The sequence below is a fragment of the Myiozetetes cayanensis genome, unplaced genomic scaffold (assembly GCF_022539395.1).
Source record: "Myiozetetes cayanensis isolate MyiCay16 unplaced genomic scaffold, myiCay2020 scf29, whole genome shotgun sequence".
NCBI classification, from domain to species: Eukaryota; Metazoa; Chordata; class Aves; order Passeriformes; family Tyrannidae; genus Myiozetetes; species Myiozetetes cayanensis.
Genome location: NW_026087510.1, coordinates 6,778,287 through 6,805,302, shown reverse-complemented (window position 1 = coordinate 6,805,302; position 27,016 = coordinate 6,778,287). Strand labels below are relative to the sequence as shown.

Genomic DNA, 27,016 nt, shown 5'->3' with positions numbered 1-27,016 from the left:
TTTTTCATTCTAACATAAAACAAATGCTTTTATTGCACTGTTAGAAAACTCTGCATAGTCCCAACAAACAGGATCCCCCTCCACTGACTCAGAACTTTTGGCTTACAACAGCTGCCGCAGCTCAAACACAAGCACAGGGCACCCGCAAAAGGAAATGCCAACAGGGCACTTCGTTAACAAAGTCAACACAAAAACCCACCACCAAAACAATGGGCTGATCTGAGCCCTCACAGTTGTCATCGACACTAATCCAGCCCTGACACTCCACCCAAGGGGAGAAGAAAGTTTGCCTTCCAGTTGTGAGGGGAATATCCTTTGGGGTGGTGTGATTCCCCCGAGCCAGTCAGCTCCCACCCGGCAACAAACCCACAGCTCCGTCCTGGCTCCTCACTGCCAGGATTTGCCTGTGCCTCTCTGAGAAAGGCTCCAGCATGGTTTCTGGTGCCAGCTGGAATACAAAAGGCAAAAAGCCTGCTTGGCTTGACCACAACACGCAGCTGCGCGCACGACTGCCCACACGACAGTGTGAGCTGCCGCTCCTCGCTGCCTCCTCCTCACTCAGCACAGGCTCCTGCAAGCAGAAGCCTGGCTGGATTGGAACGTGCAACCTCTGGCAGTGACCATCCAAGGAGCTGTAAAAGCATCTGACAGCCCAGTAACAACGCGGAGCACTGCGCACAGAGGAGCCGGGCTCTCGTGCCATCACAGGCCCAGGGGCCGCCTCTAGAAAGTTGTCAGGACAGAAGAACCTCTGGAGCTGGGCTGGGCCCTGTGGTGCTGCTGGGGCCTGTGCCTCATGCTACAACAGGGGTCCAGGTCCTTCGCATTACTGCCTCACTTTCTGCCTCAGAAGTGCAATACTGCTTTTTATTCGCTTGTATTTACAAAGAACACAGCTCAGAATCCAAACTGTCCCCTCTCCCGCTCCAGCACTACCCAGTGGAGGCCCCGGGCAGGTCAGCAGTGTGACACTGTGTCACAGCAAGTGGTCTGTGGGCTATTTCACGGTCACGGTCGAGGCCCCGTGAATGGACTCCATCACGGCCGCAAAGCGGCTGCAGAGGTCGTAGGGGGAGTTGGGCCGGATCTTCGGGGGCTCTTTCAGCACAATGACCTCGGTGGAGCCGTCCAGGAGCCGGGGCAGCAGCTCGCCCAGCTTCAGCTGCAGCTTTGCTGTCAAGGGGGAGAGGAGGAAACGGTCAGTGGCAGCAGATGGCAGAGGGCTCCAGGCCATGAACTAATGGTCTGTGCCACTGTGACGCCTCTTGCAGACTCCTGTCCCCGCACCCAGAGCCGCCCAGCCCATCACCAGGGATGAGCAGCGCCTGCTGACGCAGAGGAGGCGTCACACCAGCTGCCGCTCAGCACGGCCAGTCCTCGTCCTGCCTGCCTACCCAGGGCTCTGCGAGGGAAGCTCCACTGCCACCTGGCTGCCAGGGGCCACGGCCACGTCCCACTGGGACACAGGAAAGGTGCTGTCACACCGGCTGTCAGGTCAGGAATCACTGGGCAACACTCAAATATTGACTGTGCATTTGAGGAGAACAGAACCTTCACAGCCTGTTCTCCTTCAGACAGGGCAGCTCAGCCCACACCGAGCAGGCACTGTCTGCTCCCAGGGAAGGTCCGTGCCTGGGAGCAGACACGTGGATGCCTCTGGAGTGCACAGTACAGCACAGGCACCTTGGGTGAGAAGAGCCAGCCAACAAAGCTCAGACAGCTCACGCAACCCAGGCAGGGTGAGCACTCAACTTCTGGTTCTTTAAAAACCTCTGGAGGTCACAGCCAGCCCAAGAATTGAACACTGGTATACTGGGATAAATGTATCCAATTTTAAATTTTACAACAGTATTCTGAGAATAAACCTCTATGTTTTTGCATTATTTTCCTTCAGCAAGTTTACCCTCTGCTAGTGATAAAAGCCTCAAACCTTTTTTACACACAGATCAGGGCAGGTCAGGACCAATTTAACTGAACAGAAATGACCTGAGGGGAATCACAGGAGCCTGATTCCAGAAGGAATTACAGAACAAGAACAGCTGCCCAGAACCAACGTTCAGCTCTACGACGACATACCTCTCTTCAAAACACAGAGATGCTCCGAATCTGCTCCCCCGCCACCTTCCACAACCCTAGTCTCTGATAACACCTGCTGCTCCCTCCTGAAGAGGAGCGTGCCATGCCACTGAGCATGTCCACATTCACCTGCCATCCCTGGGTACCTCCAGTCAGGGAGAAACCCTAGAGAAGACCCAAGCCCCCTGAGGGAACACTAAGACATCAGCTGTCCCATTTCATGGAAGAGAGATCCTTCTGCAGCTTGGTTTAGTGCAAAAGATTAAATTCTTCTATAACAGAATGCAATGGGTGATTCAAATTGATTTCTTCTCCCACAATGAGAAGGGCTGCTAAAGTGTGGATGGCAGGAATTCAAGGAAGTGTTTTAAATGGTCCTTTAATTCTTTCCCGGTTGAGATCCAGACACTGCCCTGCCCATGATCAGCACAACAAAGGTAAGGCCAGCAGCCATTCCCTACCGTCCATGTCTTCTCGTCCCAAATAGGAGCACCAGTGGTTCCTCATGACCTCGATGGCATCCATGTCCTCTCTGGAGATTTCAAAGTTGTTCATGAGGTGCATGCAAGGGATGATCAGCTCATTCAGGATGCTCACGCCCTCTGACACACGAGCTTCTTCAGAGCTGACAAACAGAGAGGCTGCCACCTCATTCAGCTTCTGGGGGCAAAGGGAGAATTGGAGACAGACTTGTAAAGAGCAAGCATGGACCATGGATAGCCAGGAAAGGTCCAGCTCATGCCCTGCACCAGCAGCCATGCAGAGAACAAGGACTAACAGCACCAGGTGCTGGGCTGTGGTGGAACAGCTGCCTTTAATCATGGGAACCACACCACAGAAAGCAAACTCGTAAATGTATATATTCATACACATACATGTAATTTTCTGTATCTACATACAGAATGCATATGGCTTATATACAACTCTGGTTTTAAGATGCCAAGATCTAGATCTGCCTTTTCCTGAATTTCCTGAGAGCTGTATGGCACGTTCTTTCATTGCATTATCATTATTATTTCCAAACTGCTGCTGGTACTCAGCAAGGGGCAGACCCACAGCAATAGACACAGGAAAGACAGTTACACTGGTCTTGGCTACCATGGTGCCCTGGCTGCTCCCTCCCCTCCTCTCCAAGAGTGAGTGCTGAGCTCCTCGATACAAACCAGGAGACACTTCCTTCTGTACAAGGCGATCAGTGACTCGTTCACACCTCGGTTGGTTCCCTTCAGCAGCAGCTTGGTGTTACTTTGGTAGGCGTAGACCAGGTAGGTGAGCGACTCCTGGTACCTGGGAGAAGAGGGTCAGCTCTGCAGGCCTTGGGCTCTGCCAGGGCCATGACTGCAGGCAGTCCCTTGGCTCACCGCAGGAAACCTTTCCCGCTGGGCCCAGCAGCACCAGACCTGATGGGAAAAGCTGTATTTCCTTGCAAAAGCACAAATGAACAGGTGTCCCATGACGAGCCATCCTTTTTGCCCACAATGCCTAATGAGCATCTTGGTAGAGCCCCTTAAAGCCAAGTTCAAGTACAACATTTTTGTTTGTGTTTATTTTCTGCACTGCTCCAGGAACTGCACTTTGAGAGAACGCTTCAAGTGCAGAAGGTCATGTTTTCAGGTCCTTCACAAATTTCTGGCTTCTAAACCCGTGCCCCAGGTGAGAAAACAGAACTGCTAACAGGGACTAGGTCAATTCAGGGAAGTTCTAACCTGCTCTTGTCCAGCCTCGTGTCAATTTGCCCACCTGAATTTGGTAGCTTGTCACTGTGTATCACCCCAGAATTCAATTCTGTTTCCACCCAGGAATAATTTCTGAAAGCCTGTTTATTTTCTGGATTAGAAAAATGGCTTTTCTGATTACAAATCTTTCCTAAAATGACACTGTTCTTTTCCATCCTGCACAATTTATGTAAAATACAGGTTCTAGAGAAGCAAAGAGGAAACCAAGGCCCTTTGGGTCTAGAGGACTCCAAAGTTCGTGTGTTTACACAAAGCATAATGTCCATTTTGAGACAATTTAATTTTAATACAGGGGTCCGAGGTGAAAAATCCCAAAGTTATGGCAGTCATTCCTGAAAACCCATCTCCGGAAAATAAAATATAAAGCTCAACTTCCCAGAGGAAAAACTTAGGAAAAACTCTCAGAAACTGTCAGACAGCTGGCCAGCAGCTCAACCTCATATTTGAAGTGTTAACCAAGGTCAACTCTCAGTTCAAGAAAGGGCTTTTAGCAGGTCAAAAAGAAAGCCAGTCCTGGCCTCAAACACAGGACTGAACACAAACTGGCCACTGTCAGTTGGAAAGAAATTCTGTCAGAGTGGCCTTCACTTTTAGCTACAGCTTATCTTGTCCAAACACACAATTAGAGGAACTTACTTTCTATTCTGGTAGAGCTCCAACCCCGTCAGCAGGTATATGGACACCTTACGAAAAAGGCTGTAGTCCTCGTGCCATCTCTGTCAGGAGCAGGAGCGAAGCAGAGCGTCAGCCTCACCCAGAACACCCACACGCAGTTTGGAGTACCCTGTGACTCTAAAGTGTGTCAGATTTTACCCTCTGAAGTGATTAAATGTCTCTCATAAGTGATATGTAAATGAATTTTGCCAAATGCAGACACTCCTCCAAGCTCAGGAGATTTCGAGTGTATTCCTTCTCCCTCAGCCCCCTCCTGCAGACCCCCACTGACAGCTGTGCAGTGAACCCTGGATTTGCCAGCACAGCTCCATGCTGTACTCCCCATTCCTCACTTCGGACAGTGCCAGTTGGGATAGTGTGAAAGATCAGAGGCAGCTCTCTAGTCCCTTACCTTATACTCTTCCATGTCAACGTCGTCAGGACCGATTTCTCTCAGCTTTGCTCGTGCCACCTTCATGATGCTGATGGACCTGCTCCATGTGAGCAGAGAAGAGGAAAAATCAGAACAGTGGCCCCGGCTGCATGCAGGTGGGAAAAGCCTTCCCTGGAATCCTGGGTACCCACCGCTCGTCATAGCTGAGGTTTTTGTCTGCAAACTGCTCAAGGAGGGTCCGTTCCACCACCTGCTGTGGAGCGTTGTTCTGCAAGAAGTAGATGAGCACGTGCTGCAACCGGGCGTCATTTTGGGGGGTTGGGGTCTCTTTGGAAAGCAGGTACAGCCGGGAGTACTCCTCGTGGAACGCCTGCCGACGGAACACACACACTGACACATCTACCTGTCTGCCTGTGGGAATGCCGCAGCAGCCAACAAGGAGCTCAAACCTGTCCTATTTGATGGGATTCCCATGGTGACACCAAGCCTGGTGATATTCCAGTGGTGAACGGAAGCCCACGAACATCTCAACTACAAACCAACGGCCCCCACAGCCAAGCAAAGCCTGCACATGAAGTGTGCGCTTCCAAAAGTGCTGAGGAGTCCAGATGACTTTGAGAGCTGCCTCAGACAGGTTTGCTAACCCTCCTTCAAGTGCTCAGGTTGCAAAAATCAACTGCTGCACACCTGTACCTGGAGGAGGTGCAAGAGTACCTCGTGATTTATATTCCCATAGATTACCAGCACAGGTGATTCTTCCCATCATTTGTGGCATTTTCAGTTAAATCTACCTGCCTGTAAAATCTAACATCAGCTTCAACATTCAGCAGTGCTTATGCTCTCAACAACCTCTGTTCATGCAGACATTTCTCGAGGACACATTTGACAACAGAGGTCACAGTAAGGGAGCATGTTTGGGACCAAAAAACCAAATTTCACAGTACTAAAAGAATAAGAAGGAAAAAAGTTGCTGTTTGTCCTGGGAGGAGTGAGTTCTTTCTTGGAAGCTCTAAAAGTTGTTTTGAACACAAAGATATGTCATCACAATAAGACAGCAGGAACTAAAATGCAGGACAAAGGCCATTAGCTAGAAGAAAAACTGCACAAATCATTCCCTTCGCATTCTTGATCTGTCAGTACAGCACAGATTCTCCATTCTAAGAAAACAGATACCCATACTATTGGATTTAGCAAACAAATCAATACCTTAACAAGCCCTGCTTCAGACCCATCGCGATCAAAGGTCTGGCGGGCTTTTGCAATAGCCAGGATGACACCTTGCATGGCTGGACTCAGCATCACCTACCACGAAAGCAGGAAAACAGACACAAACAAGAACAAGGAAAACAGTAACGGACAGAGAAAGAAGAGAAAGGCATGGTGAAGAATGGAAGAAACTTTCAAAAGATAAGGTTTAAAGGAAATCATATGAGTACAGGTGCGATAACTGGGGCTGTGACTTGCTTGCATTCTACTGACTCTATCGATCACGTGCACTTAACATGCAGGGCTTTTCTCAGGCATTTAAAGATCTAAAGGATGGTCACTCCAGGCCTAGAATTTGTAAATTAAACAAGTGAGAAGGTAAAGCCTGCTGGCCATGTCCCCTCTGTCCCAGTCAATCTTCCTAAGCCATATAAAATGAGAGCAGCACCTGTGGCACAGCAGCTCCTTGTGCCAATTTCACACAAGCATATGTCAGACATACTCAAGGAGTGACAGCCTCACTGTATGTGTGAAATTCAGCTGCACTTGTGAAAGAGAGAGAACTTCCAAAACACTGCTTGAACATGCGTGAGAATTGTTAAATGTTCAGATCTAAAAATATCAGTGGGTAGAGTGTGTAAGTTCTGCTGTTGGGGGTAAGGTCTTTCAGAGAGGGGACAAAACTGTAACTACAGCCAGCAAAGAAGCTTGTAAAGAAATTAACACAGGTGGGGTTAATTATGATACAGTTGTGTTGGAAAAAGGACTTAGGACCAACGTGCAGATCAATCAATCGAGCACTCTTACAGAGCTGCTTTTCTAATGGCATTTAGAAGTCAAATTATGGAACAATTTGGTCTGTCCAGTTTCCTTTCCACAGTGGGAAAATGCACTTTGTACAGGGCATTGTTCCTGTGACAGGCACTATCACACCCACCCTTAGGGCAGCTCAAAGCCAGCTAACTACAAAACTATGGACTAACAAGCAGCAGTAATTAACCCCTGCACTGGGATGTGTACCTCCTCATTATATCCGTCTGCATCAGATCTAACGGGAATCTTCCCCACACTGGGGATTTCCACTTCAGAGACCTGTGAACTAGTTTGGGCAGCAGCCTCTGCTTCCTGAGAATCCTGGGGCTGCTCTGCCTGAACTGTGAGGGCCGTTTCTCCCGCCTGGGCCTTCAGCGGCTCTACCTCCTTGGGCTGTGGCCAAGAAGAAAAAGAAGAAAGAGAGTAAGAAAATCCAAAGCAAAATACAGGAAAGCCAAAGGGGACTGAGTTTAACGTGGCTACAGAACTTCACAGAAATGGGAAAAGCAAAGGTCTGTCAAGAAGACAAGAGACAAGGGGCTGGGCCCTGGGCCAGGGCTCATCTCCTACCTCGCACAGAGCTGCCTCGACGCCGTTCTTCTCGTAGGCGTCGGCGGTGTTGGCGATGGCCTTGGCAGTCTGCTCCTTGGCAATCCTGGCGTGCTCTGAGGACAGGGAGTGCACACTCTGCTCACAGACCGATGACTGATCTGCCAGGACAGAGGTGTGATACTAGTGAGCACCAGCTGCAACACTTCTCTCTTGTTCTAAAACGTTCTGCAGCTTGTCCATGCAGTGTTACACAGCTGCTGCCTTCATCCCAGAGGTGAAGGCACTTCACTTGAGTGTGTGCATACCCCTTTCCAGTGGGAATGGCACATGTCATCAGGGATTGTCAAGTAATGTTTCCCACTCCAGAGAACAGCACTTGTCCACTCGGTATTTATGAAAAAAAGCTGGAAGTGAACTGAGATTAGCCCATGATGATTAAGTGAACGAGAAACAGCATTTCTGGGGACAAGCCTGGAAGGATGCACATGCAGAACCAGAACAGCCTTTTGTACTGCAAAGGCAAAGCCTCCAGCAGTTGCCTTTGCTGCTTCGCCCACAGCTTCTCCTGCATTCTGAGACATTTGTGGAAGGCTCCAACACAACGGCACTGGCAACCAGCTGGCTGTTACCGGTTCCAACAGTTTGCAAATTCAGAGTGGGACTACCTGGTCCTGACTCAGAGGAGAGGTCCTGCGATTCAGAAGCAGGTGAAGGCTCCATCTGAGGAATCTTGCAAGATTGCTCCTCCTCCCACTCCTCTGCCTCCTGCTCCAGGCGCCAGTTGTCCTCCTGGATGTAGTGTCTCAGTTCTGGGGTCAAGGCTTCCACTTCTTTCTGGATCTGTACAGCCTCTGGGCTCTCATCCTCATCTGGAGGAAATACAAGACTAGCATAAAGAAACACATTAGGGCAGGACATCACCCTTAGGGACTAAATACACACACAATATTATGGGCAGCCACAAGCAAATTGCCTGAGGGATAAATGGGGAAAACCCCCAACTTTCTACTGGCTTTGTAATGTAAGGTGATCCAGAAGCAAAGGTGCAAAAATAATGACAAATCTACAGAGTTATCTGAAACAAAACCTAGTTTTGTTCAACCGCTGGACAGCATTTAACACAGAGCAATTCCAGAAGCAGTGCCTGTTGATGCAGGTCGGACACATCCTGATTCAAGGGCTCCAGTCATACAGGGACCAGCACTGAACTGTCAACTGTCAACAGCTCAGCCAGAGGTGTCACACCTGCAGCACTGCACAGCAGGTGAAGGTAAGGATGTGCGTGGGTTTTATAGTTTGAGTGTCATACTGGTATTTCTCAAGGCTTTTTAGATCTACTTCAATATTCACTTTTAAAATAGCACAAAACCCAAGCAGCATCAGCTTCAGACAAAATCTAAAATTTATCAAAAGCAAATGGCAATTCTCTACAGCAGATATTTCTTATGCACCCATTGTAAAAGCAAAGTGTCTTTAAAAATCAACAAAAATTGCATTAAATAGGAGAAAAAACCACCCCACGGTTTCATTTCAGAATTGTCATAGGAAAACAAAGAACGAACTCTACACTCTCATCAGCCACATTTAGCAATGAACAGAATGACAGCTCTCCATTGTTTCCTTCTATTTATTACATCAAAATGAGCCATGGATGAAATTATTGGGTTCTTGTACAGCTGTTTGCCATGTCTAGTGCCGCGTGCACCGCAATTTCTCCACAAAACTATTTATACACTGGCATTGCAAACACACTTGTAAGTCTGAGCCACTCAGATACTGTTACCTCACACATGGGGAAAGGCTGCACAAAACCAGCCTGTTTACGTTCAGTGTAATGGAATCACCAAAGACCAAGCAAATCAGTCAGGAAACGTGATAAAAATGGGAGAAATAAAGAAGCAGGTGTTTCACACACCCTTGGTAAACAAACACTGCCACGGGAACTCTACAAAGAGTCAAAGCAAAGAACACCAACAATTCATGCACGTTGATCATGGCAAAAGGGCAGCCTGAGTTTGTATGCACATTAATAATGTATGAGGTGTTGTTCCCAATCTCACCTGCGTGGTTCTCCTTTCAGTTTTCAGCCCTATCAGGGATTTACAAATTAACTGAGTACAAAGCGATTATATCACTCCTATCTGAGGCGAAGTTTTGTGCTTTGTTGAAAGACAACCAATGCCATAGGGAAGCTGAGGAACACAATGATCACAACACGCAAACATCTCATTAACCAGTGGCTGTGGCTCAGTACCTGCACCCACACAGGACACCTGGTCACTGATGTACATCAGGCAGTAGGCACTGGCATTCCTCAGGCCTCCAAATGACTCTCGCTCCAGCTCTTCCCACGATGAGTCTGTCACCAAGATGTCGTTGTATTTGAGCCACCTTTTCCGAGGCTGGTTGTATATGAAGGCCCAGTAGTGCCCAGCATTTGCTTGGCCTTCATGGACCAGGACTGCGTGCAAACGATACGGAACCTGTGAAGTGACATCGACATTGTTCAGATGTGCTGCTGGGGACTGACTCTGCCTGATCTCTGTGCTGAAACAGCAGGGGTGTTCATAGGTGTAGCCTGGCACAAGAATCAAGCAATTTGATAAATTTTCCACTACAAACTAACTTTTAACAAAAGAAGAAACAAGATTTTCATAAATAAATCGTACTCTGCTTCATCACTAGAAACTTTACAATACATTGAAGAGGGCAATTTAAACTGACAGCTACTAACAAAAAGCAGTATCAGCAATACTGGTTTAATGATTAGGTACTGAAGCTGCATTTCCTACCTGTCGTAGGAGAGGGTCAAGGTACATTTGTTCGATGGACAGGTTGGTTCTGGCAATAGACTCCTTCAGATCTGCCAAGAACATCACCAATGAGAGAAATGTCTAAAAATTAATGACTACTCCTCAGGCTATTGCCAGCCCCTTTCATACCAAAGAGTTTGAAGCCAGCCTGGAACTGTAAGATATGCTCAACACAAGAGCTCAAACAAGGACAAGATTATTTGTGGTTCAGGCTGTATCCAGCAAAGCAACAGAGGGGAAACCAGGCTGGTATTCAGGAGAAAAATCACTACAAATGCATTTGGGGCCAACCTTGCACATCTTGTTTGATCTCATTTCTCCATCGCTGCAGACACGTCCGAACCAGGTTCAGCTCCTCCTCAGAGACCACGTGGGGAGCTGGATGTTCAGACAATTCTGCTGGTGGAATAGAAGGCTGGAGCTCCATATTGGAGTTTTGCTGTGGTGAGGAATTTGCCAAAAAGAAAGCTCCATCTTCAGTACTAGTATCCGTCCTTTCTAATATGCTGTGGAGCAAAATCCAAGAGTAGTGGACAGGTTTTTCTATCTTTCTCTTGTTTTTTTCTTTTTTTTGAAAAGAATACTAAATAAACCAAACAAAAATTACTCCTGAGCTGGAGCAGGAGTTCCCTTCCAGGGTGGTACAAAATGTAAAGGGAAAAGTACACTGAAAGGTGCTTCTGCCTTCACAGACCAAATTAAAATATAGGACAAATACAAGGGAAAATTCTTATAGAATTCTGTAAACACAGATCCACAATGAGCAATTTTTAAAATTCCTTCCATTACTACTAAGAAACTCACTCATGTATTTACTCAGCTTAATTTAGATTGTTAAACCAACCATGCTGGCCAGGGATATAATAATCCAATATTGCTGTAATTTACTGGTTGACGAAGCAAAAAAATGAATAGCCTAACCAAAAAGAGCATATAATTTAGCTCAGAATTGCTGCTTAGACAAGGAATATGGGGATGCTTTTGGACAAGGAGAAAGAACAGACTAGATGCAGTGTTCTATTTAAACCAACAGAACCAAATGACCAGCAAAGCAGGGACCCACTACCTGCACAAGCACTTGTACATTAGAGCACTGTGCTCACCAGGGCCCAGATAAATAACCCACTTTTGGAATGCCACCCAGGAGCATTTAGCTGGGAGTGAATCCTGTGAATCCTTTTTATTTTTGTTTACTGACCCATTTGGCTGTGAAAGCACATCCAAAACATGAGGCTTGGCTTGGGAGTGCAGGAGTGTTGTCTGAGAGCCCTGAGCAGAGGAAACAGCCACAGCTGGCTTTGTAGTGATGAACTCGAGCACATATTGCAGCATGTCAGGCAGCGGAAAGCGGGCTGGGCCAGAGCCATATTCCATGTACCTATGGAAAAAGGCAAGGAATGAGACGGGTTAAACCTCAGGGGACAAGAGAAGAGCAAGAGGGGAGAAAACTGCTGGGTTGGGATGAACACAGTTTAGCGAGGGAAGGGAGAAGAAGAAAAACCCAGGTGACCTGGAAAGCCTTGAGGCTGTGGGCACTGCTCAGCAGCAGCCACAAGCCTCGTGCTATCAGCAGGTTTTGGCCACAAACACAAAACACAGCACCAATCTGGAGACAATTAACCCCCTGCCAGCCAGAGTCTGTGGGGTGCTGCCCATGAAGCCTGGTTACACCCTGGCCTCTCGCTGCCCACCAGATGGCACCGGGGCTGCTGTGACACAGCACAATCCTCTGCTGCCACTTGGCCACAGAGCTGGCACTCTAAAATATCAACTGTAAGCGAGTTCCACGCTGAGTAAAAGGATTTTTACACAAAGCACCCGGGACATGAAATCTTCTGATTGTCCCCAAAGCAGGTCTTCCCTATCGATCTCCTTCCTCATCCTGTCAATAATGCTAAACTCTAAGCACGAGGGGATCTCTAATATGCACTGTGCTCTTTAAAGAATTCATTCCTGTAACAGTATCAGCAATATTCAGAAACCATAGCAGCCACAGGTTTGTTTTTGAAACCTCACTTCCCCTCTCCACACTTCTCAGAACAAAACCTGGTGCTGTTCCTCCTTCCTCTACAAGTTTCTCTGCTACTGGAAAGCTCATTTAAAAGGAAACACTTGCATACTTCCAGAGGGCACAAAAATGAAGCCAGCTAACTACTCACCTTTCTAGTTTCTGTTGCAGAGTCACCATTTTCTCCTTCAGTCTCTTCATTTCTTCTCTCTTTATTTGAATAAGCTCTTTATTGCAGTAGAGGTACCTTAACAGAAATATAGAGCCCCGCCAGTAGGGTTGAGATTTGTTTACTTCTAACATCCACAATTCTTCTGTAAATATTTTAGAATCTTTCCTTGCTCATCCAAACAATCTTTTAAATTTCTTCATTTACAATAAACCAATAGCTTTAAACATACCATACAACAAGGCAACTCACCTGTCCATATAAATAGTCTGGGGAAACTCTAGCTTGGTGTGAATTTTCTCTGGCTGTCCTAGTGACTGATTGAACTCAAATCGGGAGAGTTCAAAGGTCAGAACTGGTGGGAGTTTTGTAAACCAGCGCTGTAACAAAAGCAGAAATGCCCCCAAAGGGACTTGTTTTAAGATGACTGCTAATGGCACATTTTAGACTGATACCACATGATTATAGACTGATTTAAATGTCTCTGTCCTTAGGCACTGAATCAGGTTTTGTTTGTGAAGTCAAAAAGCCAAATTTTACAAGTTAAAAATTTATGCTTCCATTTTACAATTTTACTGTGAAAAAGCCTCAGAATTGCTCTCAAAGCTACTTGTCCTTGTCTGATGCATCCAGCTTGATGGATTACTAAGAAGTCTATCACCAGATTTCACAAATTAGCAGAGGCTACACACACTCTGCACACCAGCCAAGAGCCCACAAGAGAGCTCTTTTCTGAGATCATGTGCAATGCTGGACAAACCAGGAGTCCTCCCACTGCACTGTATTCCTTATCCTCTCTCACTCTAATTATAAACTCCTTGATTTAGGGGATTCAGAGATGACCCCCACTTTCTGTAGCTTCATACACTGTTTCACAGAGCCATGCTGAAAGAATAATTAACAGTTGAATTTACACTTCCTCTCTCTCCTCCTGGGTTCACAAATACTTTCATCATTCACTGCCAGAAACTTTTTTCACCTATTTTAGCTTGGCACCACCCATTCCATGCTCCCCTCTGGACTCGGGATGAGCACACTAAGCTCATTTTCCTTTGAGGGATTCATGTCAGGTGTTCTGCCACAATAAACCTCTCCCACACTAGAGCTTTGTGAGAAGGAGCCTACAACCAAAGAGGAGGAATGATTTACAGTCCTGTTGTCTGAAAGAAAGGTAAGCTCCCGTTAATCTCAGTGTTGCTTTGAGCTTCAGTACACTTATTTAGGTCCTCAGGAGACAAAATCACCTTATTCCCTATGTCTCCTCTCATGCCATCCATTAGCCACATCCTACGAAGTGAAATTATGCAGTCAGATTTCTCAGAAATTAGGCCAGACCCTTTTCCTTCTATCTATGCAGACAAAGAATGATTAAAAAATAACTCCACGATCGGTCAAATGTCCCTTAATTTTAGACAAAGGATTTGGAGGAACTAAAAAGGTTAGATTGAAATGAATCTGCCCAATGAGCTGCTACGTCCCTTTGTCTCCAGTGCCAGCCCACACCAGCTTCACCCACATCCCCTGTAAAAACACCTGAATGGCTTCAGGCAGGAACCAGGAAAACCCAGAACAAACATTTAAGTCCAAAGTTGGAACAGGGCTCACCTGCCCAGGACTTCATTTCTCCTTTGCTATTTTAAACCACAACACAATTTTCAGACATTCTCACAGAACTGAAACACCTCTCACTGCCCCACCTGCACCAGACACCTTTGCCAATGTCTTCATGTGGTTTCCCAGCCTTTCTCCAAGCTAACTGCAACTGCACTTACACACAGAGGATGCTAAATGTAATGGTGCACCTTCTAGTTTGCTGCAACTAACTATTTTATGACTGGTTTGTGATTAGTGAGATTAAAAAGAAAGAATAAAAATCATCACAGTCAGAAAATACGAGTGAAAGAAGAAAAACCCCAAACCACACACCGTATATAGAGAGAAGGAGACAAATTCCAAATGGCATACCATGGAGTTAAGCACTGTACTTTTACCCTCCGAAAACATGGAGGCAGTAGGTCTCCCCCTACTCAGGTACAGGTAGGCTTCAACAGAAAGAGAGAGACTTCATCACACTTGATTCAGAAGCAAACACTGACCTTTGCAATTCAAAATAAACTCCTTGAACTGATTACACAGGACAACATGTCTTTACAAATCAGCAAAGACTTAGTGTCTCACCATGAAACACTAAAATTTGAAGAGATTCTAGGTATCCAGAAATATTTTGTTTTTAATTCTTAGGGAACACTCACAGTTGCCATTTAAAGTTATCAGAGATACCTCTGTGCTGTGCGTGCTGCAGTTTTCTGCAGCAGGCAACCAAAGGCTTGACAAAAAGAGGTAAAACTAACCTCCTGTCCATACTTCACTGACTGAGATGCTGTCGCCTCATCCATCTCTCCCTCCACCATGGCTCCTTCCAAGCACTCACTCAAGTTCCGATAACCATTTACCTGAAGGGGATACTGACCAAAGGTCTCAATCTTGGAAAAAGTGTTGCCTGGATGATGGAAACCACACAAAAACCATGAGCTAACTCAAGAGAACAAAAAACTCTGCTTAACTCTGAAACACTCAAATGAGTAAAAAAGTTGAGTCTACCAAAGCCTTAACTCACCCTCGTGGACACCCTCAGTCAGGAAAGTCCCATAGAACAGCTGCACCATTGGGTTTTCAGATTTGTCCCCAGGGCTCCTGTTTCAAAAAGCAAAAGCATGCATTCATTTGCAGCTGGAAGGTGCAAAAAACCACAAGTAGTAATCTAAGCCTCTGCTTGGGAGTCTACAGGCAAAAGTACAGTTTTCTATTGAAGCACAAAATAGAGAGGAAGCTCCTTATCCATTTTCATGCTCTAAAGCACATTATAACACCTGCACCGGCAAGGGGAAAAGATGATGTTAAGGCACCAGCTTTTGAAATACAGTTCCAAAAACCCAGAGTGCTTTCCTGTTCACCAGCTCTACCAAACTCCCCTCAAAAGCTCATTTGCTCCACAGGCCACATAGGCACTGAGTGAAATCCCAAGCTCACAAACAGGAGATGTGGACACCATGGTTTGTAAGGACATTTTGAGCTTAAAGAGCCTCACCCACAGCAAATAAAGAACTCTCATTTGCTCAAAATTTTCATGTAAAGGCCTCTTATTTATTAAAACTCTCCTTAGAGTCAGGAGATCACACAGAACTCACGTGACATTCACAGTGAGCTGGAATGCATCCTCCAGCCAGTCCAGTAGTTTGTGCGTGAATTCACTCACATCTTGCTGGAAGAGAGACAGAAGTGGAGAGTCAATTGTGACACCCACGAGAAAGCGTTCCCCTGGTCTGCTGGTGTCACAGACCCACTGAACACAACCCGACTGGTACTGCTGTACCCACTCAGCTGAATTACGTGTGAGACTGAAGTGCTGTTTGCTGATTTAGGCTGATAATGAACACTCGGCTCATCCGAACACTAGATCAGAAGAAATTATCGTGATTGCTACCCGACTACGCAGATGGCACTGGGTAGTGCTACGCTGGCTGGTTAATTAGCACACGCGTACATTCTGCCTAAATGACACAGGGACAGCTGCTTGTCGGCTGACAAACAGGGGAAGCGGCCTCTAGAAGCACCAGCAGGATGAAGTAAAATGGGATTGCTGTGGCTGTGACTGCTGGTTCAAAGAGAGTAAAAGGCTTTTCAACGTGGTTTTACCTGCGGTTCTTCACCGGATCTAAACACATCCCTCAAGAGTTCCAGTGCTGCAGAAGGGTCTACAAACTTACGCCGTGTCCCCAGCATTAACGCAAACAGACACTGAAGTTCTTGCATGAATTTGATGTTTCTTTTTCCCTGCATTGCAAAAAGAAGAAAAGTCAAAGCCTTCCTGCAACTCAAAAAAGCAGTATCTTAAAACTAAGTGCTACAGAACACCACATGCACATATCGTAAAAGGTACCCAACCACCAAGGAAAGAGGTGGCATAAAAATGGGCAAAAGCAGGAAGATGTGGTGTCATTTCTGGTAATCCCAATCTCTTCTCCCAACAGACACACAGGAGAAAAAAGTTAACCAAAACAAAACCTTTAGGGAAAAGAGTGCCAGAAATTACAGTTGCTAAACCAGAAGGCAAAAGCTGGTGAATTTATTCTGTCTGCATTTTAGGCTTTTTAGAGAATCAAGAGCACACACAAAAGCAAGTAAAGCAAACTCTCTTAAACGGTGTAGCCATAAGTTGGAATGATATAAGAAGCAAAGGATTATCCTATGTATGCCTTTTTCTCTAAATATTTTCTAAGCACCTTCTGCTGACCACTCTCAGAAGGTACTGGGGCTAGAGGGACCTGCAGACTGCCTCAAATATTGGTTTTTCTATTGTGTATGCAAACCAGTGAACAATTTGAAGTTGCCAAAGATGTTTTATGAGAAGAATTTCTCCCCATATGGCAGTTAAAAGCTCTAAAGGACAGTGGTGCAAGAAGTAGCTCTTTTTTTCCCTATCCTGATTCTGTCTTTGAGAAGTATTTCCCAAATTTGTCTTTAACACAGCCAGATGATTTTAAAGCCATTGACACAGGCACAGGAGTCACAGATGGCCCCAAATTAAATCTGCTTACAGAAAGAGCAGAATACTACACCACAAAAGAGGGAAACTTGACAGTGTTATAGAATCAAAAACTTACAGTGTGACTACGACAACTTTCAAGAACATTCTGTGGGATGGAGTACCCCAGGACCAGCCTCCGGAATTCTGGCAACTGAAACAGAGACTGAAAGGAGAGGAGAGATAAAACCCAGTCAGTATCTGCAAGGATTGGACTCACTGCAATTTGACGCCCTCTGTCACTTTCTGAACCCACAGCTTTATTTTGTAAACTTCTCCCTCCCCAGCAGTCCTGTGTTACTGAACACACGTTAATGTTTACAGACCCTGTGCTGGAACAGTGCGTTCGTAGCCACCCAAGGACAAAAATCTCATCCTCCCATTTCTAGGACAGAAATAACCATTTTAGGAAAGAGCATTCTATTCTGCAGAGGTAGGCTCAGAAAAGCACCCAAGAATAAGCCATAGTGAGAAAGGCCTACTTGCAGCTTTCTTACTTCCTCTCAGAGCTGGAGACAAACGATTATTATCTCTCTGCTGATGTGAAACTGTTAGGAGAGACAAATCTGCTCGGTTCCACTTACTGCTGTCTTTCTTTAGGTCATCACTAATAATATACCTGCCTAGTTGTTCATTTGTCCAAGCATCTATGCCTGTGTATTCCATTAAATGGAATACGATACACCATGTGTTATGAAGCCAACAATAACTGCAGTAAAATTAAATTATCGGTTCGTTTTGCCAAGCAAGCTTCTATCATTCAGTAGGCACTTGGCCATTGCTGCACAAAGCCCTGGGTATGGACACATAGCTTCTCTGTATCTGTAGCTGCTTTTAAGCAAAGCCTATTTAACTGCTCTTTGGCTCTTTCTGTGTGGGCCCAGAACACATCCACTCACATCACATAAACCCAGAAGTTTCTGTGTTTGAGCAGGGTCACATTCACTCATCTGCATACGATGATCCCTTCAGAGAGTTGCTGTATATTTACTTCTAACTGAGAAACATTTTGACTCCAAGACCGCAGCAAGTTTGTTATCAGAAAAAGAGAACTTTTCTACAGGTTACCTGTATAACAGCACTAAACCAACACGTATTTCCTATGTTTTTCATTCCAACAGGCCAGTCACCCGCTCTTCTCCAGTCATTCTGCTTGGAGTTCTCTCCCCAGACTTCACAGCGCTTCCTTTTGGAGCGGTTTTTGTTTTCAGCGGAATGCGTGTCCTGTGGTCTGTCACGAGAGATGAACACTGTGCTGCAAAACAACCCCTAAAGATTCCCAACAGCTACGTGAATCAAACTCCCCTCTAGCCAGTACGTGTCCACCTGGGAGGTAATCCATGTTTGCTCTGCAGTTATCAGCCTAAGAACCCATTCATGATACCTGGGAAAACCAGAGCCTGTTTACGGCCCCACTGACCTTTCGGCTGCATCCCTTTCTGCAGCCGGAGCTTTTGGGGATTCCAGGGGTCTGACGGCATTGGCTGTGTGGAGGTTGTCCTGATTGTGAGGGGCAGGCGCAGTGCTAACATCTAGAAGAGAAGGCAGCATTCTGATCAGTTTCCCACCACCAGCTGCAAACATTCTCTTTGAAAGGAACCTCTAGAAAACATCACATTTCACAAATACAGTTTTTCAGTTGATATGAGCAAAATTTTCTAGATCAAGTTTTAAACAGAAGTCCCCATTCAGATCATGCCAAGCAACCCAAGAGCCACCGAGTGCGCTGGATGAGAACAGGGCAGAGCATGCAGCTGTGTTCTGTGCCCAGATTTCCTTACAGCCAAATCCAGAGCTTGCGGGAACAGTTCAGAGCTCTTGAAATAATGAAATGGGAACTTTGTAACTGTGATGTGTCATCTACCAACATTATTAGAACACTATTAAGAGATCAGTACTGGCAAAATCAGATCCTCACAGGAGCCAGAGGGATGTGCTGGCAGAAGCAGGGGGACAGATATTTCCCCTCTGAGCTCAGACAAACATGTGAAGCTGTTAGGGTGAGCAGAAGTGAAAGACTTACTCTGTGGGACCTGTTTGCCCACTGCGCTCCCTTCCCAGGCAGACGGCTCTGCAGCAGTTAGGTCCTGCGCCGGCTCCTGAGCATGCTCCTCTGTCAGGAAGGTGACTGCTTCCATCAGGTCTCCATTAGCAGCCTGATAGAATGATAGTGCAAAAATAAAGCACCAGTGAGGAGAAGAAAAGCAGCAAAGGATTTACCCTTTGCCTCTCATGCATCCAGGCTGTTCCTGGATAGCTCCCACAGGCCACACACCGACCATTCTAACAAGGACCAGCTCATCATCAGCCCACAGACACGCCAGCAAACATCTGACCTGTGTACTCTGTTTGGAGAGAGCCTGAACCTGCCTGACTTTTTGGGCAAATTCAGAGCTCTCTTTGCGGAGAACAATGACAATATATACAAACCTTAAGAGCCGCGAGCAGGAATGCTGAATCCTGAATGCCTGTGATCTCTTTCATCTGGTTTAAGAGCATCTGGCAATCCTATGTGCAAGAAATAAAGAAAGGTCACGTTAAAAGGTGACCAGGATGGACATCAAGCTGTTTCTGCAAGGCTTGCTGAGGGCTCACTCGAGCACTGTTTCTTGCCTTCCTTTCTGCTAACAGAGTGACACACAAGCCCAGTCACACTTGCTTGATGGAAATACCAACATCAGCTTGAACATCGTACTCAAGTTTTTTCCCCACTAAATTCACAGACTAATGTTCAATCTGGTGTATCCTCAGGAAAATGCAGGCAGGCCCGGAAGGACAGGCTACCCTTGCTGTCGGATGTGCCACACCTGCGGTGGGAAGGGGCTCCCCTGCCCCCCCGAGGCAGCAGCATGTGCAGCAGGACATATAAGGATCCCAGGGCACTGGTGGGAGCTATTTTCAGTCTGGTGGCACATGCCATTTGTGGGTGTCACGTCTCACTGACAATAAGGTGTCAGACTGGGGGCCTGGGAGGCTGTTATTGCTCCTCCTTCACCCTCCACACAGGTTTGGTGAGACATTCACTGCTCAAGGCCCCAAGCTACAGTCCACAACCCATCCTTTGGCCAGTTCAGCCACTTGTAAGACTACAAAAATTCTCTTTATCAGACTTATAAAATCTTTGCAGCCTTAGCTTAGTACAGGGTGGTCACTGCCCTTGCCAAGCCACAAATAACCTCAGTCAACAGCTATTGGGAGAGGCAGCTCTCCCCAGTGCTGGAGGTCCCAGTACCCCCATTCACAGCCGATGCAGTTCAGCTGACGCTGCTGCCAATGTCTCAGCCTGGGTGACAACCGAGGTACGGCTCCATAACACTGGCACCGCATGTGGTATGGGAAAGACATTACACTAGGAACAACTGCTGAGACCATGTTGCATATCCTGATTTACAAAGGCTGTCCAGGATCCTGCTGTCAGCACAACCCAATCAATCCCAGCTCCTTAAGATCACATATATAACTAATCTTAACCAGCAAAGAAACAAAAAACCTACTAGATTATTTTTGGTGGGAATAACCCCAGCATTCATGCTAGTCCCACCTAAAATACCACTCAACTTTTAGAAGAAAAAGCACATGCACATGTGCACACTCCCCCAAGTTGTCCCACACACTTTATTCCTGAGAAGAGCTGAGACACACTGAATGCCTCAGCAGCCCCATGAGGAGCTCCCTGATGAGGAGCCACCGCTGCGAGGCTTGGGGCAGGGCACACTCTCACAAAGGCAAACCACTTAAATCATGTTGCTAATTTTGCTGTCTTAGCGTGTTGGCTGATCCCACCTTACGCCTCAGGGCGGATTTTTCTAAGTGAAGAAAAAAACACACCCTTGCTAATAAACTGCAATACAATAATGAAATCCAAGGCAGGACAGGGCATGATTTTCTGGGGTTTTTCTGCTCCACCAAAAGGAGAACTCACAAAGGCTGCTGTAAGCATAAAAGCCAATTACTGATCCTGTGCTCTAAGTTACCACTTAATATTCCAATGATTCCAGTGTGATTTTATTCAGCCTTTGAGAAAAGATTTGTGTTAACAGCAGAGAGCTTATCCTATAACAGTTTTAAGAGGCTTGTGGCTGCCTACCAGCCCACAAAAGCCACTGGGAACCACATTCTGTGCAACCAATTTGTTAAGATTTTGGGGAGTTCATGGTTTTGTTGCCATAACTAGTCTGGTTACTGCTGTTTGAGGTTACACGCCATGGGGTTATAAAACAAGCTCCATAGCTGGTAATTAACACCAGCATGCTGCCACTGCTAATATACCCTGCACTTGGAAACCCAAACCGAACCACAGCCCTACCTGCTGAAAAATAACAACCCAAACAAATCCTATTAGTATTAAATTACAGCAACAGGAAATGAGTACAAAACCAAGAAGCTGAGAGGAAGGAGGGAACTATAGATAAAAATTACAAGGCTGGCCAGGAGCAATGGAATAGAAAGGTTTTGCATTTTCCTCGCTCAGAGGTGACTCACCGCGCTCAGAAGTTTGTTTTGATGAGAAGCAGTGAGTGGGGAAGGGAGCAAGTACAGTGAAGGAGTTTAAGGGGGTTCTAGAAATAACCACGTGCGAGGAGGAAGAAGGTGGTGGCACAAAGCGGCACCCAGAGCCTCGGCCTTCAGTCTCCACACCTTAGACACGCTTTTTATCGTGGGGGAAAATGGATACAGAGAGGGCTGAAAACACGCAGGCAGCAGGAGGAACAAAGCCCGCATTCCTGGCCGAGGCTTTCACAAACCAGTGTTGGTCACGGGAAGAAGCAGTGGGCAGCAACCTCCTCCTGCAGGGACAGGCATGCGACACATACAGCGGGCACCGTCCCCGAGCGACCAGGGCACAGCTGCCACACTAATGCCACTTCTAACACACAACCAAAGAGCTGATACCCTCATCCCACTCACGGCTGCAACTCTGACCTCTCTGACACGCATCTCTCGGGTCCTGAGAGCACGGAGATGCTACAGCACAGCGCAGACCCCAGTGTCAATTCGGGACGGTCCGGCAGCAGCTCCCTGAGCGCTGACACACCCTCGCGGCCGGGTCCGACTCCTTTCTGAAACAATTTACGCAGAGCTCTGAAGTTTGAGAGCAAGTTTTTGATAAGGGGTGGCGGGAGATGCCGTTCAGCGGCGGGGAGCGGAGAACACGCGTTCCTGCCCCCTGCAGAGGAGCTGGGTGTCTGCGCGCCCGCCGAGCCGCCCGTGCCCTTTCCCGAGGCACCGGCGTTACCGCCGGGGCGGGGGCGACCCGCGCAGGGCCCGTTATTCCCAACGAAACACGCGCGGACCGGGACCGTTGTCCGGCGTGACGGGGCTGGGGACCGGCCCCAAGCGGCTGCGGGCCGCAGGCTCGGGGGGAAGCGGGGCCGCCGCGCCGGGAGAGCACAGCCGGCAGCAGCCCCGGCCCCGCGCGAGAGTCGCCGCCCCCCGCCCGGCCCCGCGGTCTCCCCTCGCTCTCACCCCGCCGCCGCCGCCGCCCCCGGGCCCGCAGCTCGGCCGTCATGGGCCCGCCGGCAGCGGCGTCCTCGCCGCACAGCGCACGCGCGGCCGCCCCGGTTCCGGCCGCGCCGCCCGCCGGGGCTGCGGGGTTTGAGCGGTCGGCGGCGCTCCTGTGTCCGTCCGTGTGTCCGTCCGCGTGTCCGTGTGTCCGTCCGTGTGTCCGTCCGTGTGTCCGTGTGTCCGTCCGCGTGTCTGTGTGTCCGTCCGTGTGTCCGTGTGTCCGTCCGCGTCTCCGTCCGTGTGTCCGTGTGTCCGTCCGCGTCTCCGTCCGTGTGTCCGTCCGTGTGTCCGTCCGTGTGTCCGTCCGTGTCTCCGTCCGCGTTCCCAGCCCTGTGTCCGTGTGTCCATCTGTGTGTCCGGCCATGTGTCTGTCTGTCTGGCCATGTACTGTACCCCACAAACAGCCCCCGGGCATCCCCCGGCCATGGGATCCGTTCTCCCTGGTCCCCACCCCAGCAGCTGGGGACACTGACCGCAGCCAGCGTTCTGCCCCTGCTGTGCCCCTCTGGACAGATAAAAATGAATTGTTTTCTTTTAATTACAACAATAATGGGAAAAGACCATTTTCCCCATTTTGATCCAAGCTGCGTCTGACACGTGTCCACCGGTGCTGGCCCGGTGCTGCCAGGGCACCATCCTACATCATCAGGAATGTGTCACTTAAGTTACCAGCCTGGGTTTGTCCCCCATTGTGCCTCGGAGACCCCAGTGGCCGTAGCACTGCTGGTGTTCCCAATGGAGCTGTGTCACTGTGGGAGGGAGGACAGACAGTGGCAGGAGACAGTGCGACCACCATCCCCTTTTTGCCAATTCCCTGATGAAGAAGCCCTTTTCCAGCTGGGTGGGCATCTCATACCTGGAATTTCTGTGGGCAGGCACAGAGCATCCCTCACCTTTTTTTTTTTTTTTTGGAAGAGGTATGGGGAATCTCAGTGTGGCCTGTTATGGGATTGTCTCAGCCTCCTGGTTCTCAAATGCACTCCAGCTGAGGAACTGGGGAGGCGAGAAGGCAAGGACGAGGAAACAGCAAGGTTGATAAGGAAAAACTGAAGAAGCCAGCAGTGTTATCCAATTTCCTTGATAATGCAAAATAAAACAAGACGCCCAGTGAAGTTAAAGTGCAACAAAGTAAATTCTGTTCCTTTTGGGAGCCTGCCAGGCTATTAATAGTGAAAGATAAGGAGGCGGTGCAGGGCAATGGAATTTTTGCTCTAGGATCCCCGTGTGCTCCTGAGGGAATGGTGCTTTGTCCCAGCTTAGTTGCTCAGGGAGGGGTCCCCAGGATTTCCCTACCTTAAACTACAAACTGTAAAAATTCTGAATGTCTCAGTTACAAAGATAAGCTCAGCTTTGTATTTTTAGCTCCAGGTTTTGTCTAGGCTGTGTTTAATGTTTAGCAGCCTGATTAATACTATGGTGGCTAATTAGGGTGCAGAACAATTTGTTTGCAGCATCAAGTGCAGTCACAGCACCGTTACATCCAAGATAATTTAATACGGGGGGATTGTACACTCAGACAGAACAAGCTGCAGACATGCCTTCACCCCGCTCTTTCCACACCTTGAGAGCTTTCCACAGTCTTGACTTAGCAAAAGGAAGCAATTTGCACTGTAGGTGCTTTAAAAATAAAAAACCCAGAATGGACAATGTCTCCTGCCACCACGCCCTCCAGGGCTATCCTCACACACTGTGCAACACTGTCCAACCTCTCCAGCACTGCCACACTTCTCCATGTGCTGGATTCCACCAGAAACAAGAGGGAGAAGACTCTTATGCATGACTTTTTAAGATGTTTCACACTACAAGCTAATAGCCTTTTCAGCCCAAATTAACCTTTCCAATTTGCTTGAAATCTTTCTCATTTTCTCCAGAAAATGAAGGGAAAAATACCCACCTGTAATTGACAGTGTGGTTTTGTTGAAACACAAGGCTGTTCCTGATTGGAAAGATTTCCCAGAAACTCCAGCCACAGAGAAGAGCTGGGTGAAAGGGGAGGAAGGCAGGCACAAGTTTTTACATCAAGGCAGCTGGTGTACAATCCTTGCTACAAACAAGCCTTGGGTATCTCCCATGGTAGTGGCACTCAGCCACAACAGTGCTGGAGCACACCATCCCTCTCTCTGCAGTGAGCCTCCGGCACAGGCCTCCTTTAAAAAACAAAAGCAGAAAGGAAAAGGCAGCCACAGAAGATGAAACACCAGTTGGGTCCGCTCTCAGCAAGGCAATTCCTGCCTGACTGGATGGTGCTGAGCCTGCAATGTGTGGCTGCTGTCCCACTCAGGATGAGCAGGATCTCCTTCATTAACAGCAATGGGTTCCAAATACCTTCACATACATATTATTACCTGGCTTTAATGGTAGTGAAACAGTGGCAGAATATTGCAAACACCTGAAGGGTGTCTAATGGAGGAGAGGACTGAAAGGAAGGAGATCCCTTCCCTTTCTTGGGGGATTTAAAGGCATTGGGCTCTTTCACTGGGGTGAGAACATGCTTGGTACCTGCCACAAGCAATTTTTGGCTACTCTGTGGACTACCCAGTTTACACCCACAGGGCAAAGCTACCAGCATCCCCTAATTAAGTTAAATTATCCAGGGGCATGACACTGGGCAGCCACTCACAGCATTTGGTCTGTGCTTCTATCTTGGAGCTGCACAAGGCCGATGCTGGAGCAAAGATCCCATGTGTCCCCCTGACTGCTTACAGCGCCCTGGGGGTGCAGCGAGCTCGAGCATCCCTGAGGACCACTGCCCCACAGGAGAGTCCTGCATCCCCTGGCACGAGAGCAGGGGCTGCCGAGAGCCTGGCCATGCCTGCGCCACCAGCCCTGCCTGCCTGTGGTGTTTATTTCATGTCTCACAGCGTTAAATCATAGCAGACATGCAATTCGGGGAGAGTGAGGCTCCGTAATGGGCGGCCTCGAGTGCGTGCTGGGGCCGGGGCTGGCAGGAAGCCGCGTTACCAGGGCTCCTCACTGATGCTTTATTGCTTTTGACGCTCCAAACGCACCCTGAAAGGCGAGTCTTGGCAGCCCAGAGGAGGACTGCTTCCCTCTCCTACCCGCTCTGTAATGTCAGCTGAGGCCTCCCTCCCCATTCCAACCATGGTCCCCAGCCTGGCTGCAATCCCCCATCCTGTGCAGAGCCCAACTACGCTCCTGCCACAGCCCCGGCAGCCCCCAGCATGTCCCATGGCATGGGGTGGGAGCTGCCAAGGTAATGTGGTGTGTAATGCTGTACATTGGAGTGAGAGGGCATGTATGGAGCATCACTTGTCCCATCACATGGTGGGAACCTTGTTCCTGTGCCCCTGTGCTTTCCCCAGTCCCTGAGATCACTGCAGCTCTGGGCTAAGCACCCAGAGAACCTGCTTGCAGCATGGCTGCTCTAGGAAAGAGCCCCGAGTCTCCAACCCAGCACAGAGACGCTGCCATGCCTGGCTGCAGCAGAGCCCAGGCAGGATGTGGGGCCGAGCTGTGGGAAGCCCCAGGCGCCAACCACTTTGATTCCCAGAAAAGCAATTACTGTGCAGCAGATTACAGGGATAATAAAATCCCATTATGCCATTTTGGAAAGTAAATCTGATCCGGGCGCTGCCGATTGATATCAGCCATCCCACAAAATGTCCCGCAAGAGCCCCCTGCGCGCGCGCGTAACACGAGGCTACAGTAGATCACGTTAATTAGATATCCAATAACAGGAGGGCTGATAGGAACTACATTAAAATCTCCTTAAGATGAAGACGTAAAACCCAAGGGAGAAAATTGAGAGTTAATGACGCTGCAGCAGAGGCTCCACTGGAGCGGTCTGTGCCCCCTCAGCCGCATCCTGCCCGCTGCAGACACAGGAGGCCAGAGGAGAGGGGGCAGAGTGGGGCACAGTCCCCGGCGCCGTGGTGGCGCTGCCCGTGATTTTCATTACCCAGATTCAATAAGGGGAGAGCGCTCCGAGCTGCCGGCGTTCCTCAGGAGGTGACTTGCCAGCCACTAACGGAGCTGAGAAATCAAATTAGCCCTGGCTCTGCTCTCGCTCTCTCCCTGACACCGCTGTTGGCAGCCAAGGGGGAGTTCATCAGGGGCCCGCACTAATTCTTATCTCGTTTAAGTGAGTCCATGCTGGCATCTGATGCGATTTGCTCTACGCCACTGCCGCAGGCTCCAGTCCCTGCCCGCCACTTCCCCCGCGTTTCCAGCAGCTGGCAGCTTCGCAGGGGCATGGGAACCTACAACGCACACAAGCACAGCATATGCATACAGGAATACTGAGAATTACAGTGGCTGGGGTCAGGGGGAGGCTCCCCTGCCAGGCAGAGGGATGTTGTCCAGCCGAAGGCCACGGTGATGTTACATGGAGGGACAAATCTGTAGTGAGTAGGGCACCCATGCCTGGGTGGACATCAGGTGCCTTTTGACTCTCAGTTATACCAGACCAGCCTTTGTTTGTGGTCTTGTCTTTGCTTGCGTTTGCTTATGTTTGCCCAAAGGTGTTAAATATTTGGGGAAACTGA

The 27,016-nt window shown here is 48.3% G+C and overlaps 1 protein-coding gene across 4 annotated transcripts; it reads right to left on the bottom strand.

The window, feature by feature from the left end:
* On the bottom strand, window positions 1–22,329 carry USP28 (ubiquitin specific peptidase 28). 4 transcript variants are annotated; one of them, XM_050322918.1, is made up of 26 exons: window positions 21,930–22,329; window positions 19,437–19,514; window positions 19,030–19,162; window positions 18,427–18,538; window positions 18,075–18,237; window positions 17,086–17,172; window positions 16,118–16,255; window positions 15,610–15,683; window positions 15,039–15,115; window positions 14,773–14,921; window positions 12,674–12,801; window positions 12,404–12,499; window positions 11,443–11,622; window positions 10,536–10,750; window positions 10,224–10,294; window positions 9,686–9,914; window positions 8,097–8,300; window positions 7,450–7,589; window positions 7,087–7,272; window positions 6,067–6,162; window positions 5,052–5,230; window positions 4,879–4,957; window positions 4,449–4,528; window positions 3,240–3,363; window positions 2,538–2,733; window positions 1–1,173 (listed from the first exon to the last, which is right to left on the bottom strand). In XM_050322918.1, the coding sequence occupies exons 1-26, from the start codon at window positions 21,942–21,944 to the stop codon at window positions 998–1,000; spliced, it is 3,405 nt and encodes a 1,134-aa protein (XP_050178875.1). In that variant the 5' UTR covers window positions 21,945–22,329; the 3' UTR covers window positions 1–997. The 4 variants fall into 4 exon arrangements, with proteins under 4 accessions (XP_050178875.1, XP_050178874.1, XP_050178876.1 ...); XM_050322917.1 differs by having other exon boundaries at window positions 2,538–2,736; window positions 21,930–22,321; XM_050322919.1 differs by lacking the exon at window positions 7,087–7,272 and having other exon boundaries at window positions 2,538–2,736; window positions 21,930–22,320.
* Between the last annotated feature and the right edge of the window lie 4,687 nt (window positions 22,330–27,016).

What these genes read in the sequence shown, in the direction of transcription:
- USP28 (XM_050322917.1), bottom strand. An exon ending in TCCTGCTCGCGGCTCTTAAG is followed by an intron (nt 19,163 to 19,436) that starts GTTTGTATATAT and finishes TCATTCTATCAG; the next exon opens with GCTGCTAATGGAGACCTGAT. An exon ending in CTGCAACAGAAACTAGAAAG is followed by an intron (nt 11,623 to 12,403) that starts GTGAGTAGTTAG and finishes CTTTTTCCATAG; the next exon opens with GTACATGGAATATGGCTCTG.